Source organism: Vulpes lagopus, chromosome 20 (assembly GCF_018345385.1).
Source record: "Vulpes lagopus strain Blue_001 chromosome 20, ASM1834538v1, whole genome shotgun sequence".
NCBI classification, from domain to species: domain Eukaryota; kingdom Metazoa; phylum Chordata; class Mammalia; order Carnivora; family Canidae; genus Vulpes; species Vulpes lagopus.
This window is the reverse complement of record NC_054843.1, coordinates 9,922,971-9,942,382: the sequence shown is the minus strand read 5'-3', so window position 1 is coordinate 9,942,382 and position 19,412 is coordinate 9,922,971. Positions and strand designations below refer to the sequence as shown.

Below are 19,412 nucleotides of genomic sequence, written 5' to 3'. Positions count from 1 at the left end.
CGAGGAGACAGCCCACTTCTAGGAAGTGGCCGTGGAAGGCAGCGCACGATTACACGTCCTCGCGAGCATTCCATAGCGACGGCAGAGGCTATCCTGAGGCCCCCTCCAAGGCAGGGACGGGATGCACCAGTGGCACGAGCCCTGCACCAGGAGTCCCAGGATGGGGAGTTCAGGTCTGCCTCCAACCGGGCCAATCCCTGTCCTGCCCCGGGCCTCCGGTGGCTCATGAGGGAAAGGAGGGCCTTTGAGCAAAGATGCGTAAGGTCCCTTTCAACTCTAACAGTTCACCATTCCCATCTGATCTTTGGGGAGCAGTGGTTGTGGGCTCTCCCACTGGGAGTTCACCCAAGGAAATGGCACTTGACTGAAGGCGCTGCCATAAAACCACTGCGGGGCTACTGTCCTCCTGCTGGACAAGGAGGCCCTGGAGGTGACGCTGTGTGGCTCATCTGGCAGGACAGACGGATTGTAACACCCTGGTGAGACACCACCGCCACCAACACGGGTACAATGCTAGCAGTGAGGGCAGCCCAGGTGGCTCAGCGGCTTGGTGCCCGCCTTCAGCCCAGGGCATGATCCTGGGGTCCCGGGATCGAGCCCCACGTCAGGCTACCTGCATGGAGCCTGCTTCTCCCTCTGCCTGTGTCTCCTGTCTCCTCTCCTCTCTCTCTCTCTATCTCCCATGAATAAATAAATAAAATCTAAAACAACAACAACAACAACAACAACAATGCTAGCAATGAGAGTAAAACGAGTAACAGCAACCATTTATCGTGTGCAGTGTACCAGGCTCTATGCTAAATACTTGACGGAAATATATCTCAAGCCTCGCAGCAGGCTCCTGCGGTGATGGGAGAAAATCCATGCAACTGCTCACTGCACGCCAGGCATCCAGGGCATATTCCTATTAACTCACTTATGCTCCCAGCTCTCCAGTGAGTCAGGTACCGGCATCACCGTGCCCATCGTACAGATGGGGAGCAGTGGTGCAAAGGACTTCAGTCATTTTGCCAAGGTCCTATAATTATCCAAGCAGCCCGACCTGGGATTTGAATTCCAAAGTCCATACCCACAGCTATTACTGTCAGTTGATAGCTCCAGCTTCTGCTTTCCTCAGAAAGTGCATTCTGGGGGCTCTCCTGTTTTTCTGAATCCCTTCTGATGATAAGGTGGGAGAAGCAGCCATATCCTGACTAATGGGATGGATGGACAGAAGGACGGGCATTGCCTTGACATCATCTCCAGGCCACTGTATCTCCCTCTGAGGGAGCCATGAATGACCAGGGAGAAAGTTTGAAAAATACGAGAAACTCCTTACAGACCTTCTAATGTATCTCCCCCTACGAGCCCCCTCCCCCAAGGCGTGAAAGAATCAAATGAGGAATTCGGGAAGAGATTCTGGAATAAGAGTAACAAGATTTCCTCTCCCTTCCACCTGAATTGGCCATCTGTAATTTTGCACAAATTCAATTTTAAAGTCATGCTTTGTAATTTGTGGAAAATCATATTAAATTAAACAGATCCACGTCTGGGCAATGACTTCTCTCATTTAGCAACATATGGTGCCTCAGAACGCCCGATCCCACAGCAAAAATATTACCAAAAAAAAAAAAAAAAAAAAGGTGGCCTTTTAATCACAGGCAATAGAGTAGAGGTGTTCTCGGACATCCCTCCTGGCTTCCCTGAGAATGTTAGGCATGACCGTTAATCTCCAAGAGCTGCAGTATCCAGAATTACGGAATGTTAGCATTTAAGACGACGTCTCTAACCGCTTAGATGGGGGGACCCAGACTGGCAGTCAAGGGAACAGTGGTCCTGGCCACGCGGTGGCTCTAGGCCCGCGCAGGTGCAGCAGGCAGGGCCTTCAGGACCGTGTCGTGCACCTCGAGGGGTGGCAGGCTGTGGGGATTAAATGAACACACATCGGTCCTTTCTGTAACTGTGAGCTCTAACTATTTTGTTCCTGCCTTTGGTAAACGCGTGAACCGGGCGATGTCCTTGTCATGATCCGCTGCAGTGAACTGCTCCAAGAACACCCCAGTGTAGACACCATCACAAACAGACACTGCAGGTTCAAAACCGGGGTGGGTGGCGGTGAATAACTGCACGTTTCAAACACTTGGTGCTTTCACCCCGAAGATACCAGCCCTCTCGTTCCAGCGACAGAAGCATGGCTGCAAATGCAGGCAATGACAGTTCTACACAGCCGGCGATTTACCACGTCGTACGGATGACGATGAACAGACCCCCAGAGAAGCGATCTAAATAAACCACTTAACTGGCAGAAATGCCAAGTCGAGCCCTTGCGCTTGTGCTGACTTTTACAGATATTTTAATAACTTTATCATGTAATTTGCCATCCGATCTTGCGGAGAGATGCGCTAATGGAGTGCAAGTGGCCACACAGCGCCATAACCCCACGAGACTTAATAAAAACAACCCGGTTTGCTTCCCTTGTATGTATGACCTGCGACTCCAAAAAGTGCAATCACTAGCCAGATGATTCCCACCTCCCTTTTTACCTTGAGATGTTCTTCCATCCCCTCCCCATACTCTTGCAAGTAAGTGTATATAAGCAGCCGTCCCAAAGATGGACGGGGGGATTGGCACAACCTCAGCTATCTGGGCCTTGGATCTGGCCTCGGGCTGATGAGTCAGATTGAACAGATCAAGCTGTAAGTAAAGAGATGTCCTCTGCGGCCACCAGCAAGTCATAGACCTGGGAGCTTTAACTGTCAGATGGGTGAGCTGCTCACACGCAGGGTGGTGCCGACGCACAGGCCTCCCCTAGGGATGCTCTGCCTTTACAATACCACTGGTGGTCACACCCAAACCCCAGAGCTGAAGGAGCACAGGGCCTCCTCCCCCAATCCTCCCGGAAGGACTGAGCTCACCACCACAGTGACCCAAACCCTGTTAACCGCACGGATCACCCTGACCTATGCACGGGAGACTCAGCAACCTTGGGTGGAAGGACCAAGATGATGAACCCCAAGGAGCACCAGGTCAGTCTGCGGTGTGCGTTTTAAAGCTCAGGTTTTGGGGCCACCTAGTAGCCATCAGGTGACGTGAGCTGCACCAGACGGTCCTCTAGCACCCCTCCCCCCTCTCGTTCACACTTCCTCCAGCTGGAAAAACGGAGAAGATTGGGAAAAATTCTCTCCGTCTTACAGAGAATCACCTTTACAAAAAAAGGAGTAAACTCTGGCTGTTGATCACAATTGGAAGATGTCTTTCAAAAATTTGAAACTATCTTTGGAATGTTCTAGACTCTACATATGACCCTAAGACGTTGTGAATAATGATGGTGCCCAGCACTGTGGCACTTGAGCCTGTGTCTGGAGGAAATGACCCTCTTCGCCCAATATCTCGTTTGGGGACTGGGGTGTCCGATACAGTTTTGTCCTGAAAATGCTGACTTCTTTCAAACATAAATATATGATCCCGTGCCTTGTAGGGCAGCCGGAACTGGCTAATACTCAATCTGAAGACTTCCCATAGCTTGATAATTAAAAATCGACTGGAGAAGAAGTAGTACCTTCCCCCTTTTCTCCCCTTGTCAACCCTCAGGTGTGCACAAAGAAACAGAAAATAAACACGATTGGCCAATGTTTGTTTTTAGGGTGAGTTCTATACTATTCCTTAAAAAAAATTATTTTATTTACTGCGGTTGGTAACTGAATCTCTGGTATCAAAACATAAAATGTTCTGCCAAAAAGAGATTATGGAAGAAAGGCCTATGGAAAGAAACTGGGTTTGTCAGTGAAGATTTCATTTACAGGCGTTTTGCAATCCGTACCTTTAATCTCCGTAACAATTGGGCTGTTCTACTGCTTTGGAGGCGATTGTTCAATAATAAGAAGGCTCCTGTGGGGCTAAGGCTTTTTTTTTTTTCTAAGATTTTATTTATTTATTCATAAGAGACACACACACACACACACACACACAGAGGCAGAGACACAGGCAGAGGGAGAAGCAGGCGCCATGCAGGGAGCCTGACGTGGGACTCGATCCCAGGTCTCCAGGATCACACCCTGGGCCAAAGGCAGGAGCTAAACCACTGAGCCACCCGGGCTGCCCCTGGGGCTGAGGCTTTGAACATAAAATGCAAAGATATAAAAAACAAGGAAGCACAAAGGTGGCTCTCGGAGAAGCCCCCTGCCTCTGTACACTTTCCCCCAAAGGCCTGGCAGCGGTGCCCTGAGGGCCCAGGGAGCGTGAGGAAAGACAGATGTCACTAGGGTTCCTCAGCATTATTTAACTCCTACATGTTGACTTTTTGCAGAGCCCTAAGACATATAACTGAATTACAGCGGGCCTGCGTTTCAGCTCCATGATGCGAGGAAAAATAATGCAAATGAGTAAAACCAACTCATTTTGGGGAACCACCACTTACGAGAAAGCACAGTAGCTTTCTAGAGGGGGCCTTGCCTTCCTCCGGGCATGTATCGTTTGTTCCTCCCGTGGTAGGATCTTTTGGTAAACTTTGACACGACTTTATGGCCGTAGTCAAAGTTTCTTTTTTAAATATCCAAATTTGAAAGGCTATCTTGGGGTGATTTGTAAATTTGGGATTATGAGGTAGGTATGCAAAGCGAATCACCAGCCTTTCAAAATGGGTGTCCGGTCAACCATGCCTTGCCATAAAGCCATTTTTAAAAAGGCAGCTTGTCCACAACGGCAGTGACATGCCGAGCCCCAGGGAGGTCAAATTCTTGAGTCCATCCCAACTGGCTGACTTCCTGTCACCTTCTGGGCCTATGCTTACCACCATCCACCATGTCATGAGCTGCAGAGGGGCTGCTTTGCTCCCATGACATAGGGCAGAGGGCCCCCTTTCCCTATCCAGCCCTGCTGCACAGACGCTTTAGAAAATGTTAAGAGATATCTGATGTCCTCTAGGAAAAAAAAAAAAAATCATACATTTTCCTGTCTGGGAAATAAAAATACCATGATACCGAGTTCCAGCAAGGATGGGCTGAAGTGTTGGTAGCCAGAAGAGGTGACTGAGGCATTCAGCACAAGACACCGAGTCCATACCTACCTGCCCATAATAATATCTGTTCTGGGGTAGGGGGGACAGAGGGAAGTTATTTCTAGACTCCCCTGCTGCCTTCTATCCTTTCTACCTTGGGAGAATGGGTAGAAGGTTGGCCCCTCCAAAGGGGTGTCCAGGTTCTGACCCATGGAGGTGCAAATGTGACCTTCTCTGGAGAAACAACCTGCGGGTGCCATTCAGTGAGAAGAGATGAGAGTCTTCTGGTTTATCTGGGTGGGGCCTAAATCCAATGGCACGTGTCCTTATAAGACACAGAAGAGGGGATGACATAGACGAAAAGGCCATGACAAGATGGAAGTAGAGATAGGAACGATGCAGCCACAAGCCAAGGGATGCCTGGAGGCACCGAAGGCTGGAAGGACACTTCCCTAGGGTCTTCAGAGGGAGCACGGCCCTGCCCACCCCTTGATTTTGGACTCTGGCCTTCAGAACACGAGATCAGAAATTTCTGTGGTTTTAAGCCACCAAGTTGCAGCAGCCACAGGAAACGGAGACGTTTGGTTTGGGGATGCGGAGCTTACCGGCTGAGAGCTGTTAGTGGCATCCTCGGGCTGGCTCTACGGCTCACCATTTCACGCTTCGCAGTGGTGCGAGGATCCAAGAATTAACTGTTACTCCTATTTTGCAGATGGAGACACCTAGGCTTTAGGAGGTTACGTCCCCTGCCAGAAGTCCTATGGCAGTACGTGGTGGGGGCCAGGTAGGGGCCAAGGTGGCCTGCCTGTGGAGCCTTCACTCTTAGCCACCCTGCGCTTTCCGGGACATTCGGTTTTCAAGCTTAGCTCTCCTGCCGATTAACCCATCGCTATCAAGTGAAGCCTCCAACCGCAGTTTTATTAAAAACTCACTCTTCTGAACAAAACCTTTGTCGGCGTGTGTGCGCTCCCACACGTGCGCGCCGGCCCACAGATGACAAGAATGAGGGGAAAGTTCAGAACGTATCCAATCCTCAGAAGGAATATTTTATCATTGAGATCAAAGCCCTCAAGTGAACTGTTCTTTCTTGTAATGAGAAAAGATGTCCACAAGGCATTACCAACATGCTCTGGAAAACACGGTCTGGTCACCTTGAACGACATCCACGAAAACGTTTGGTGTGAAAATGCAGGCCCGCTAAAATGTGGTTTCTGATGACTAGGGTGCTGACAGCCGGCCAGGCTGGCGGCTCCTTTGAAGGGCTGGTTTATTAAGTACTTAGCTGTGCGGTGCTTGTAAATAAATACAGGGCAGGCCTTTGAGCAGTGCCGGTCAAGGGGGTTCTGCGTCGGTAGCGATGCCTCCCCACCAACAGAGTGCAGCCCGCTCACGTAAGGCTGGCTGCCCCTCCAAGGAGTGCGTGGAGGGCAGGGGTGATAGACACAGTGCAGCCGTAGCAGACTCAAGCCACAAGGGCACAAAGGGTGCAGAGGCTCTAGGGCCTTTTTTTCAAGGAGAAAACCAAGAGTTAGCTTTCTTCCCATCCTAATTTCTCCTTTTCCAAATGTCTATGACGCAATTCGTTAGTACGAGCTTTTCAACCTTCCCTGAAACCTAGAGTTTACACTGCACCAGCCAAGAACACAGAAAACCTGAACCGGGTTCTCGATTCCTGCCTTGGGAGGGCTTCTAGCTCCATGAACTTCGACCGTCCACCTGCTTGGGAGAAGCAGGGCCAGGACACAGCGGTGGCACCCATCGGCTTGCTCCCGCCCCGCGCGTTAGCTCTCCATCGTGGGCCCATTCCGCTCTTTCCTTTTTCCCTCCCTTCCTGCCCTTCTTGCACTTATTTATTTATTTTTTATTCATGGGGATACCTGATTCGGGCTGGATTTCAATCGTGTGAAGATTTTGTTGTAAACCTTGAAAGGCTCTCAAATTCTCCTATACCTAGATAAGAGTTATTTTTTTTTTAAGAGTTATTTTTAAATCATTCACTTTTCACGTTTACAGCATGCCTTCTAAGTTGACTCCTAGCACCCTATTTCACTTTGTTGTGTAACCATTAAATGACCACTTACAGGTTTATACGTGCAAAGTTCTGGTGGTTTTGCCTTTTAAGATTTTATTTATTCATGAGAGACACACAGAGAGAGGCAGAGACATGGGCAGAGAGAGTAGCAGGCTTCCTGTGGGGACCCTACATGGGACTCGGTCCCAGGACCCTGGGATCATGCCCTGAGCCGAAGGCAGTCGCTCAACCGCTGAACCACCCACATGCCCCCAAATTTCTGGTGTTTGACAGTAAGGCCCCATCCCCACTTTGATTTTCAACTTCTAGAAGAAGAACGAAGAAGAGAGAAAGAGACAGAGGAGAAGAAGTAGAGAAAAGTGCTATGCAGTTGGATATTTCACCCCCAAGGCTGGAAAGGGGATTTGTCTCTCCTACAGGGAAGTGGAGAGGCTTTTTTTCCCCCCTTTTGTCAATGCAGCTGGTAAACACTGACATAAGTAACCCTGTTTAATAGCTGAGAACAAAGTCAATTCATATCTCCAAAAAGCTTCACAGACAATAGTACCAGAGAACATAGTCTTTCCAGAGTAACTTCAACCTTCGGGGAAACACTATCAACACAAAAATCACTGGAATTACTAAAACTCAGGAGGTGAACCAGAAATGTCAGGCTCTCTACTGCCTGACCGTACTCTCAAAGCGAGGCACCCACACTCCTCGAGGCTCATCAGAGGTTGCCTGGATTTGGACATTAAGAAGGCTCTGGTCCCACTGGACCCCAAGAGAGACTCCTCCATGCAGGAAGGCCAGGCGGTTGCCCCGGTAAAGCAGAGAGAGGGTGGCTGGGAAGCCCTCCTCCTCCCCCTCGTCCCTCATTCCCTCATGCAAGAGATGCATTATTCTGAGTTTTCTTTTGTCCTCAAGTTGCAAAACAAATGTACATCTCCCCCCCCCCCCCCCCCCCACACACACCGGTCAAAAAAAGACAGCTTATCGAGGTGCCCGCCACAGACTCTGGCCCTAAGGGTCTCATTATTAGCGACATCTGCAGAACGCATCCAACACAGTCCTGCCAAGTGAACGTCCGGCCCAGCACTGCTCCCATCTCCCCTTTGACGATCGGGATTCTTCTTGACACTGGTCAGCCCTGTGTCTAATCGATCCTCGATCCAAGAGAACCTGCCACCCCGTCAGCCCTGGCTCTGTAGCCAGAAAGGTCTGGGTTTGGGTCCAAGTCTGTCACTCATGCTCTTGGAGATTCTGGGCAGTTGTTAGCTTCTGAGGTTCAGTTGCTCTGTCTATAAACCACAGCACAGGATTGTGGTGAGAGCGGAATAATGTATACAAAAGGCCTGACCTGTGCCAAAATACACCATAACCGGTCCAGTGAAAGAGTTAAGCCTCACACCTGGGAGTTTATGGCAACGCACGCGAGAACAACAAAACTGGCCTCTTTGTCCAGCTTTGACAGTTTTCTGCATCAGCAAATATTTGGTATCCTCCCCAGAAAGGAAGGGGTTATGCAGCCTTAAATGTGGTTCATCATTTTTGGTAAATCAAGAGGCAAATTCTTCAAATGACTTGCTGGGGTTGCCTGGAGCCATCTCTAAGGGAGCATGTGTGACCGATCCAGCATCGGCGACTTCATCTCGCTGGGATCTGTGCTGGTCCCATCTTTTAAAAGGACACGTGTCCATTTTCCCTCCCACGACTGAACAAGAACCCTAAGACTCGCCTGGAGAAGTTCGCGATGACGTCCCAAACGAGTCGCGTAGCCATGACAAAATGACTTTCTATTCAATTTTAGGAGCTGGTAAAGGAGGAAGTTGATATTAACCTCAGCCCTTTTAATAGTTAAAACCTCAACAAATAAACAGTGGTTTGGTGGCATGGCAACCTGCCCCCCTTCCCTCTTCCCTTGCTTCAGATAATTTGAGATGCCTATTCTGAGGGGTTCTCGAGCACATCTGATTCTAGATAAATAAAGGCGTTTTTCTGGATCTGTGATTTCCTAGTGCCAGAGTTCAAGGGGCAGACATAGCTCTCCAGATGAGGTCCCAGCCTCTCTGTCACCCCACGATCCCTCCAAAGCCCCTGGCTGCTGACGTTTCCCGGTGCTGAAAACATTCACACACCCGTACGGCACCGCTGAAGAATTGCCGTGACCACCTCTGGGATATTTTTCTTACAACGATGACTGCCATTTCAAAGAGAGCCATAAACACATGCTGGATTTTTATATAAAGCATCTTCTTAAGTATAATATGGAGTCTCTAGAGCTAAGCCAGGAAAATAAGCATTTTCCTACTTGTCAAGAACAAAATGAAGGTTCTGGCTGAAAGAGACTTTACTCTTATCCCTGTTAACTTTCTAATTTCAGGGGGAAAAAAATCCCTAGGGTCTACTCAAAACATGACTAGGGTAAAAAAAAAAAAAACAACAAAAAAAACCCCCCACATTTTTCTTATTTCTTATAGAAAATAAAAAAAAAAAAAAAAGAAAAAGGAAAAGTAGTTTTACATGAATGTATCCTGGGTAGTTATTTTTAAAAAGTTCCTCCAATTTTACAAGTGAAGGACTGAAGAGCAAATCATATTTTGGAAAGAAAGAGCTTCAGCAATATAGTTAACACATTCTTTAGAGTAGCAACCAAACCTCTAGGGCACTCTAAAAGCAAGTTATTATTACTTACATGTTGCAGAAGTAAAAAGTTTTTAAAAGGAACAAGAAAGGGGAGAGGCTCTGTGTTAAACCTGATACTCTGCTAAGCATACAGTATTCCAAAGAGCCGAAGAATGCCCGTCCGGCCTTGGTAATGTCTCCACCCGAGAGCTGCTGGCGGCCCAGGACAAGAATTCACTTACCACCCTCCCCCTCTTCTTTTGGGGAAAAAGAGCCTATCTGACCAGGAGGCAAATCAGATCTGAGTCATTCCTCACCAAAACTGTCCGCCACGAAGCCAACTTAAAGGGTGACCATTGCAACTTGCCGCCCTGCATCTTCCCTTGCTTTTAAAGATGCTTAACAGTTTGGGCCCCAATACCAGCAGAGCGAGGAAAAACCCTTTCTCAGCCCAGTAGGATAAATTGTCAGTTATGGGCTGAGACCATAAGAAAACAGGAGTCTTCCCTCTGATGTTACGGATGGAGGTCTGAGGATGGCATAAACGAATTTCAGCGGCCCCGCACACAGGATCAGGGGATCGCCTTCTAGAATTTGTTCTGTTTGGAAGGAAAGGACCATTTCACTCCTCACTCATCCCTCTCACTTAACGTGCCATTCGATCGGATTTACCGTACACGCTTGCATTCTGGCATTAAAAAAAAAAATCAATATGCATATCTCGAACAAGTATTCATGATAAGCACCACAAAACTGATGATCTCAAGGAGGCCTTTTCCTAAATACGCCGAAGATGCATCTGCAGATGAGAGCTAACCCGCCCAAATCAAGCTTTACGTTTCTGTTTGGGGACAGAGGGGCTACCCTTCAGATGGACCACTTAGCAGCTGTGTGCCTGCTATCTGACAGGAAGTCTTGTCTGGAAACTTTCCATTCAAATAACAGAACCTCCCCCAGACGCAGAACTAGGAGAGCTCGAGGCATGAGCCATCAAATTCTGTGCAAGGGTGCTTGCTTGCCTTTCCAGAGCCCCCCAAAAGCATATGCTAACCCCCAAAGCGAGCGACTGGTCCCAAAACCTTACAGAACTCAGGACAGGGACATGTCCCACGATAGGACCCGCACAGAGAAATCGCCTGGGGAAGCTAATTTCTGCGGTCCCAGAGGGCAAGTAGCATGTCCCTGGCTGGCCACCTGCCCTCTCCCCCAGATGTGTTGCTTATCTCTCCCTTTGAGTTAGACAAACCCGCTGCTTGGAGAATCTCACTGTGACCATATCGTACGCAGCTGTGTCCTGCCCAGCACAGAGAAAACAACTGGATTTCAGAAATTCGAAATGGTATCGCAGAGCAAATCATCACAGACAAGAGTGGCTTCTATGGTGCAAATGAACTGTGTGTCTTCTCTCATTTGGCACAGCATGTTTTATGCAATTATTGCATTTTACCCTGTTTTTGCAATTGCTGGCTAAACCCGGGTATGTGGGTATTGGGAGGAGGGGGCCCACCTACATTCTTTATTGATTGCAAATTTATTTATTGTAACTAATACCTTTGATGTGATGGCATCCAGGCTATCGTAGTATTTCTTTATATTAAAAAAAAAACATATAGATACAAACCCCACAAATAATTGAAGGCAATAAGAACTTGAAATGTCCTGACTTTCACCTTGCTTGGTGTGTGTGTGTGTTCAAGCCTCATGGGTAGGTAGGAAAACAGCATAGCCAAAGCTAACTCAAAAAATTCAAGATATTATCTACACATAGATATCTATCTCTCCATATCCTGGGTGCCAGTGCCTCTCGATCTGGGGATCTCATTACGGTGCAGATCTGACTCAGTAGGTCTGGGGCGGGCCAGAGACTCTGCTGTCTAACCAGCTCCCAGGCTGCTGGGCCGAGGACCACCCGTTGAGCAAGGAGCAGAAGCCAGGATGGGTCTGGGGGGTGTGGCCCGAGGGCGAGGCGGGAAGCGGGCTCCCTCCAGGTACTTACCCTGCATCTGACTCTGAGGCTGAGGGTTAAAGGCAGTGGAGTGGTTCAAGGAGGCCCGAGGGTTGGGTGTGGGGGCTGGGTGGTGTGGGCTGACCCTCATGGCTGTTCGCCGCAGCTGCTCCAGTTCACTGAGCCGCTCAGAAAAGGACAAGCTCCCGGGCTTGGTCTGATCATCTAGTTTCTGACGATGTCCTATTGTGGGGAGGGGGGTGGGGGGTGGGAAGGGGAGAGGGAGGCAAGGAAGGAGGGAGGGAAAAGATCAGAAAATGTATTGTGGATTTGCTAAAAGTCGGGGTTCTCTTGTCTTGCCCCTCCCTGCCCCCTCACCCCCAAAGTGGATTTGCTGGAGATTGGCGCACCTGGCTGGCTCCCAGGGGAGATCCAGGGCCACTGACCCCACAGGCCACGGGGTGCTGCCCCAGCCTGCACCCCATCTCCCCAAGCCTCTGCGCCCGTCCCCGCGGGGCAAGAATGCAGCGGGCATACGGGGATCGTGGTGGTGTAAGGTCGGGAGCGAGGGAAGGTGCATTAATTGCTGGCACTTGGCCACGCGCTGCGGGCTGAGCTAGGGCAGCCAGGAAAGGTGCCCTCCCTGTGGCATCAGAACAGCCGCTCCTCGCTGCAGACCCGGCCACGGGCAGCAAAGTGGGCCGCCCAGCTTAGCGCACGCCCCGTCCAACAGGAAATGAGGTGTGGCTGCAAACCCACAGTCCTGGGGGACTAGATGCAGGGCATGGGCAGCCCCTCGGCCCCTCTTCGCTCCCTCTCCTCGAAAGCTGTTCACGAGCATCCTTCAGCATTCTTCCCCGAAGCCCGCTTCCCGCCCCCCGTGTACCCTCTAGGAGGGGGTTGACAGGAAGGTGTAGCCAGGGCCTCATCTGGAACCTAGAGGTTGTGCCAGCAGACTGGATGAGCTTCCCCCAGGGGCTCAGCGATCCAGGGTGGACAGTTGGGCCACTCAGCTGTCCGTATAGACAGTAAGGATCCTTGCCGTGTTCCCCCTGCAGTGAGCAGAGGCCAGTCCCATGGGACAGGCCGGGAGGGCTGGGCCTCCTGTTTGCTCCCTTTATCCCCCCAACAAGACGGCTTTAAACTGGAGGCTCAAGGCCTGCCAAGCAGAACCCAGGCTCAGGATGTACGGATAGAGCCACCATCCTCAGAGGAGAGGCCCCTGCTCCTTCCTCACCTCTGTGGTTCGAATAAAGGCTCATTGACCGATTCACACACCCGTCCCGCGCCCCCTCCCACCCCCCATCGTCAGGTGGCCCCCAAACAACATTGGAGGAGCAGCCTGCCTGTTGCCACCATCAAGGGCTCTTTCACATGCCCTGCCCCAGACCTCAGTTAGAAAGAGGATCCCTGGACTCCACTCCCCGCCAGCCCGGGGTGGGAGAAGTAGATTGCAGCCCAGCTCCCAGTCGCTACAATTACAAAATTAAATTTTATAACTTATATTATGGTTCCAAATCTCCGTGGCTTGCCGTTTCTTCCCGCTGCCAGGCCCCTTGGCACAGTTGACACCGTCTCAAATTCCACACCAAAAAAAAAGGACCCACTATACTGCAGTGATTTTTATCATGAACAAGACCTGGTCGGCTCCGAAATGAAGAGAACGAGTTAAGCATAATATTTGTGTAGTTCAAATGCAATGCTCCCTCTTTTCATGTGTCACCAAGGCAAATCTAGACTCTGATTCAGCCCTGCAGCCCACAACACTCGACCTAAACACAAACAGCCTGAGTCACACAGGGCCAGCACACAAGTGAGAGGCCTCTTACCGACTGAGTATTTTAAGCACCGGCCTCGTGGGCGAAAGGCCATAGGGCCAGGTCCTGGAACAACCCCTGTCACCCCTTTCCCTCAGAAGTGGGAAACTGTCTTTTTCTAGAACATTCTATTTCAGTCGATCATGGTGTAACCGTGGTGCCTCTGGAATCCTCCTTCCTCTTATCTTGGTGGCAGATTCTTAGCTTCCTGATGACTTAGGCTGAAAAATCTGGTATTCTTACAGCAAAAACAATTCCAACGCAGAAGCCACGCAAGGCATGGCAATTCAGCCTTTTAAATGCCTCGCACGACCTAATGGCTGGGATTAGGAGTTGAGCGGAGAAGAAGGCAGGAAAAATGATTCTGGAGGCTTCTACTGCCCCAGAAAGAATGCCGGCTGGCGAAGTAATGGTGCAGAGGCTTCCAGCAGGTTTTGTACCCATTTCAAAACTTCACATTCCTTGGGCACCCAGTGGCATTTTTAAAGAACACCGTGTCAAGGACAGTGGGTGATCCAGGAGAATGATGTGTGTGAGATCATTCTAAATGCAAACACTCGGCATTTTCAGGTCTACGGTTGGCTTTGAGGAAAGGCTGTCAATTGTGTCTGTCTCGGCCACCAAGATCGGGGACCCCGTGCCACCAAAAAAAATGGAGCGAGAGTTAAGTCATTTTAGGTAAGCCACTACCGTGGCCGGGCACAACGTGCGATTATTATTATTTATTTATTTGTATTAGTCTCCTCTCGTTGCTCACATGTTTTAAAAAAAAAAATGTTTTAACATGTGAGCAATTTCTGTACCAGCTGACACCTGCCAAAATCGTAGTCATTTACAGAGATTAGCTGATGACTGCCTGCTTTAGCAGGAATGTTCAGGCATAACTTTCAGAGAAAACAATTCTTCACTCTGAGCTATTTCCTAAGCCCTGGGAGTCGGGAGGCTGAGTTGAATGCTTGGAGGAGTGGGGGAAGCGTGCACTCCACACCCTCCCCACATGTGATCCTGGCAGTAAGTAAGAGCGTTATTGTCTCTGCAGGGAATCTTGAACCCCTTCCTCACCGAGGTGCTGGAACCCGGCTGTAACACCCAGGCACGGGGGGTGGGGTGGGGTGGGGGGGTGAGGTGGGGAATAAAAAGCATTATCATATTAAAGGTGTGGTTCAGATGCATTTATAAGCTAGATCTAAAGAACACCTCATTCTTCTTTTCTGAGGCCATCAGATTTCATGGGCCAAAGAGCAATATTTTGTACGAAATACAGAAGCTTCCGATATAAACTTTCAAGCTGGGGGAAAATGAATGCTTTATGTCTCCGGTTTCCTGTATCTGTGTGCAATTAAAATGTCAATTTGCCCCCTAGATTTTAAATACAGGAGTATGGGAAATGTCCACTATCAAACTCCCTTTTCTTCCTTCTTGCTGAGCACTGGGCTTCAGAGGGCAGCAGGGAATTCAAGGCTGGATCAAATCTAGTAGACTTACAATGCAGCCCTAAACGTTTGCATGTCGGCGGCCTGGCTTTCTGAACACACTGGAAGCCAACTGAGAATGTTGACACAGTGGTCCTTAAAATAGTGGCTACCAAGAGACTTCATACTAGGACATCTTAATGAATCTTGACCAGAGTTGAAAACGATGCTAAATTGTGTTTCTCTACTACCACTCCCACATTTTGAGAAAAGTCTTCGCTTAGGATTTTATTATAAATGCAGAGTCATAAAAAAGCCGAAAGAAAAAAAAAAAGAAGAAGAAAAAGAAATTAATCCCATCTGTTAAATTTTACTTCTTCAATTCCAAAGACATATGTCCCGTAGTTTGCTGGGCTGGCTGCCCACAAGGCATCCCTAAATGTTACGATATCTGTGATGGATAATGAGGCCGGCTTTCAATTTTCTGCTATAAAAACTAGACTGAGGAGGTATGCATATCTCATCCATAACTGAACTGTCTTTTTCAAAAAACCACTCACTGCTGAACTGTGAAATACGCCGTATGCTCCTCTATCAGAGAAAGGAAAGGCTAAATTGTCACCTTCCCCTGGAAAATTCTGGCCAGAGAGAATGATTTTATGGCGGTTTGTTAGCCCATGTTTCTGGTACGGGCTTACTACTTGTCTTGATAGATTCTCAGCAGAAAACGTAGGAAGGTGTAGACTAAAAGCATGGTCATGATGCGCAGTTGAGGAAAACGTAGGCAAGACGACAATACCAAGAAGATACCTGCGTGTGTGTGTGTGTGTGTGTCCATCTCCATTTGTAGCTTAACATCCTTAACATTGTGATTCTTCGTAAAAGCATACACGTATTCCAAAAGATGCCTGCCCATCAGTCTGATACTAACAACACAGATCTGGATTAAAAAAACATGGATTGTCCACCACCACCGCCCCCCCCCCCCAACCCTTAATTTGCTACCGCCTTGGGAAACTGGTGTGTGCAGAGAACAGCTCATTTCTTCCTGGTACAACAGTCTCAACTCCAGATCATTAAAGTCCCGAGGACAGGAAAGGAATCCTACTGAATGTGAATGTGATCCTTCCTTAAAGCAACTCCTAGGTAATGAAATAAATCTTCTTAACTGCAAACCTATCTGTCTGCTGGCTAATTTAACGTTGGGCAGCACTATCCCATCGGGTATATCACAATATAAAATACGGCATATGATATCTATGTCACTCTCTTATATATCAGAATATATATTATATATATATATATATATATACACATTTATATATGTTTATATATTGCCTAATGGTATATAAACTTTGGTAGCCTAACTTTTCCCTCCAGCCTCTTCCCTTATTACTAAACTAGGAGATCCGTACAAAGTTAGAGTACTTCAGAACTGGAGACGAGCTGGAGAAATCAGCCTTGTGTTTTAACCCACGCGTGAGAAGTGAAGTTCAGAGAGGTTATGTCATTTATCTAATCTCACACAGCCAATTAGGAAAACGAAGGCAGGCCCTAAAATACATCCACTCCCTCAACCCACCCTGCAATCTCGCTCAATGCAACTATAAATACCAATCTCTGTGCGCTCCCAGTGAGTAGAGAGGAGAGGTGTGCACTGTTAGGTAGTTCGAGGTCACAGGGCCCCCAGAGCGCCATAAGGATTTGCATTTGATGATCCCACTTCTATTCCCAGCTTGCAATTAGGGCTAGAGACGTATTGTGACCCATAGTAGAGAGTGACGTCTCACACACCTGAACGAGCCTCCGAATTACGGGTCTGCCTCCGTAGGTCTGGGGTGAGGACTGAGAATTTAGATTCTAATAAGGCCCAAGTGATGCCGATGCTGCTGGTCAGGGACTATACCCCGGGGATTTGGGTGAGTCTTCCCGATGGTACATGTGTCTTCAGTGAGCTTCTCGTTTGCCCTGAGCTAGACACGAACACCCCAAATACACCAGAACCGTGTTTAGACTACGTGTCCACGAGCACCGAGTGCTGGCCTTGTTTTGGTGACAACTATGAGGTGGTCTTTTTCTTAATCTTTTAACTCTTCAATGTATGCAGAGCAGCTGAAAATGCCAATGGTCTGCCCGACAGATGGGTGACCGTTGACCGTCTCTCTCCCACCAGCACTGGGATGAGTCAGTGAGTCACTGTGGCTGTACTTGGGCTGATCTGTAAGGGGAGCCCAGAACTTTCAAGTGGGAAAGTAACTCTTGCCCAGCCATGTAAGGAAGGGCTTTGAGGAAGAGCAGGGAAGGTTGATGAGGAGCCTGTTCCATCCCAGTTGAGACTTCTGGATGCCCACAGGGACGGGGGTGCTAACACAGGCGCTCTCGTCCTTCCCTCCCCTAGAGAAACAACATGGCACCAGGGAAACGTGGCTACCAGTCTGCATGTTAAGAACCTCCATTATAAATCTGCCTTTTCCACCCAACTTTCCTGCGGACAAGAGCAAGTCTCTTCATCACCCAGCCTCCTTATCTGAAAGCCTGGAATTAAAGGACTAAGACGGATTACTCCGAGGGGCTCTAAAAGCATTCACAGCAATTATATCTGCAGCAATTAGCTACTCAACTGGTTCTCGTTGGACGCCTCCAAGCACAGGCTTTCTTGAACAACTTCATATGACGTTAGGACTTTCAAAGGTTTCTTTCTGTCTTTTTTTTTTTTTTTTTCTGCCAGACACCTGGCCCGTGGGAGCCAGTCCCAGGCTCAACTGTCAAACTGGCCTTTGGAGCTCGAGCTTGGACCTGGGGTTCTACCCTCCGGTGTGCTGGTGGTCAGCAGCTTTGCACAACACCTCCTGACACTTGTGTCTCCTCATTCTCCTGCTGTTTTATGAGTGGCCTTTCGGACAGTTACTGGCAACCCAGGACATAAGTCTTCCTGGGTCCTCTCCTCCCTCCCCTTAAGCCTTCACTGAGCCTTTCTTACTGAGCCATCCTACTTACTGGGGCATCACATTCTGGGTTTCGGCCCCTTCCTCATTATCGTCGAAAGGCTACATCCAGAGGCAGTGGGCCATTAGATTCACCTCAAGACCTCCTAGCAAGTGTCAGGAAGAAAGCCAGTCTGCTGAACTTTACTCTAGGGTCTCACTTCCCTGCTTTTCTGATTGGACAGAAAATAATGACAGTAGGGGAGCCTGGGGGGGGAGGGCTCAGTCAGTTGAGCATCTGACTCTTGGTTTAGGCTCAGGTCATGATCTCAGGGTCGTGGGATCAAGCCCTGCATCAGGCTCTGTGCTCAGTGCAGAGTCTGCTTGAGATTCTCTTTCTCCCTCTGCCCCACTGCCTGCCCTGGCTTGTGTGAATGCAAACTCTCTCTCTCTCTCTTAAATAAATAAGGAAATAGAAATCTTAAAAAAAAAAAAAGAATGATACTTTTTGATCCCCTGCCCATCCCCTCTCATCAGCAGCAAGAGCAGTGTAAGTCTGAGGTTAATGCTCATCACCCTGCCTGTACAGTGGTCCACTCCCCCTCACCCACGCGCCTTGGGCAGGTGCCCTCCTCCCTTCTACACATGGATAATCACACTGAGCCAGTGGAGAAAAGTCCATCAGGATGCTGCTTCTTCCGAGGTAATGTGCTTCAACATACTTAGGGATCCACAGACACGATACTCTACCCCAGGAGAATCGCCAACGGGGACATGCCTTTGGTTGGAAAGAGTTTTGGTTCTCTTGCAGGTGGCAGTAGGTAAGCGAGTGACCACAAGTCTGGTTGTACGTGGGGCTTCCCTATCCTGGGGCTTCCCAAACCATGGTCCTACCTGGCCCCTCACGTGGCATAAAGCACATGTTGTAGAGGCCCGGCTGGCATTTTGTTAAGCCTGCTCTCTAAGGTGAATACTCCCTATTTTGAAGCTAGGAGGCAGACAGTCTGAATCCCCCACTTTGCTCCAGCCACACCGGCCACCTTGCTATAAGTCCTATAGGTCTGCCTCAGGGCCTTTGTACCTGCTATTTCTTCTGCCCGGAACACCCTCCTCCCAGATATCTGTGGACCATACATCCACCCTCACCTTTAAGCCTTTGCTTCAATTTCATCTTCTCCCTGAGGAATTCCCCAACACTCTAGTTTAAATGACAAACTGCCGACCCAGCCACTCCTCAGCCCTTTTGCTTCGGTTGTCTCCATGGTACTTATTAATGTTACTTGTGGTCTGTCCGTGCCCACTGGGCTGTAGGCCCCACGAGGGTGTGGGGTTTTGCCTCTTTTCTTCACCTATGGGTGCATCCGGCACAGGACAGGCTCACCAAACACTGAACGGGTGTTCAGACCCTGCATGACGGCTGCCGTCCACCTGTCCCCCATCAGCCTGTTGGAAAGCAGAATGTGGCTGAGGCGAAGGAAGCTCGAACTCAAGTTTTTCAGCTGAAGTGGAACCGCGGAGGGCTCCGAAAAGCCACTTGTTGCGGAAACATGCCATAGTTGAGCTCATCAAGTTTCAAGCAGAACTGTCTCATTAGCAGCCAGACAGTCTGCAAAGCTTGTGCTCTCTAGTGTTTTCTTCATTGGACTAAAAAATACAACAGGATGGATAAAAGGCCCTCGCGCTACGTTAAGCCTCACACCCTC

The 19,412-nt window shown here is 49.1% G+C and overlaps 1 protein-coding gene across 2 annotated transcripts in view; it reads right to left on the bottom strand.

Moving 5' to 3' along the window:
• The window catches only part of RUNX1 (RUNX family transcription factor 1), a 248,880-nt gene that overhangs the window by 27,707 nt on the left and 201,761 nt on the right, over positions 1-19,412 (bottom strand). Inside the window, exon 6 of one of the 2 annotated variants that reach the window (XM_041735226.1) lies at positions 11,608-11,799. The exons of the other annotated variant lie outside the window; for it this stretch is intronic. Coding sequence (XP_041591160.1) covers positions 11,608-11,799 — 192 coding nt within the window. The remainder of the gene's footprint in view (positions 1-11,607; positions 11,800-19,412) is intronic. 2 annotated transcript variants of the gene reach the window in all.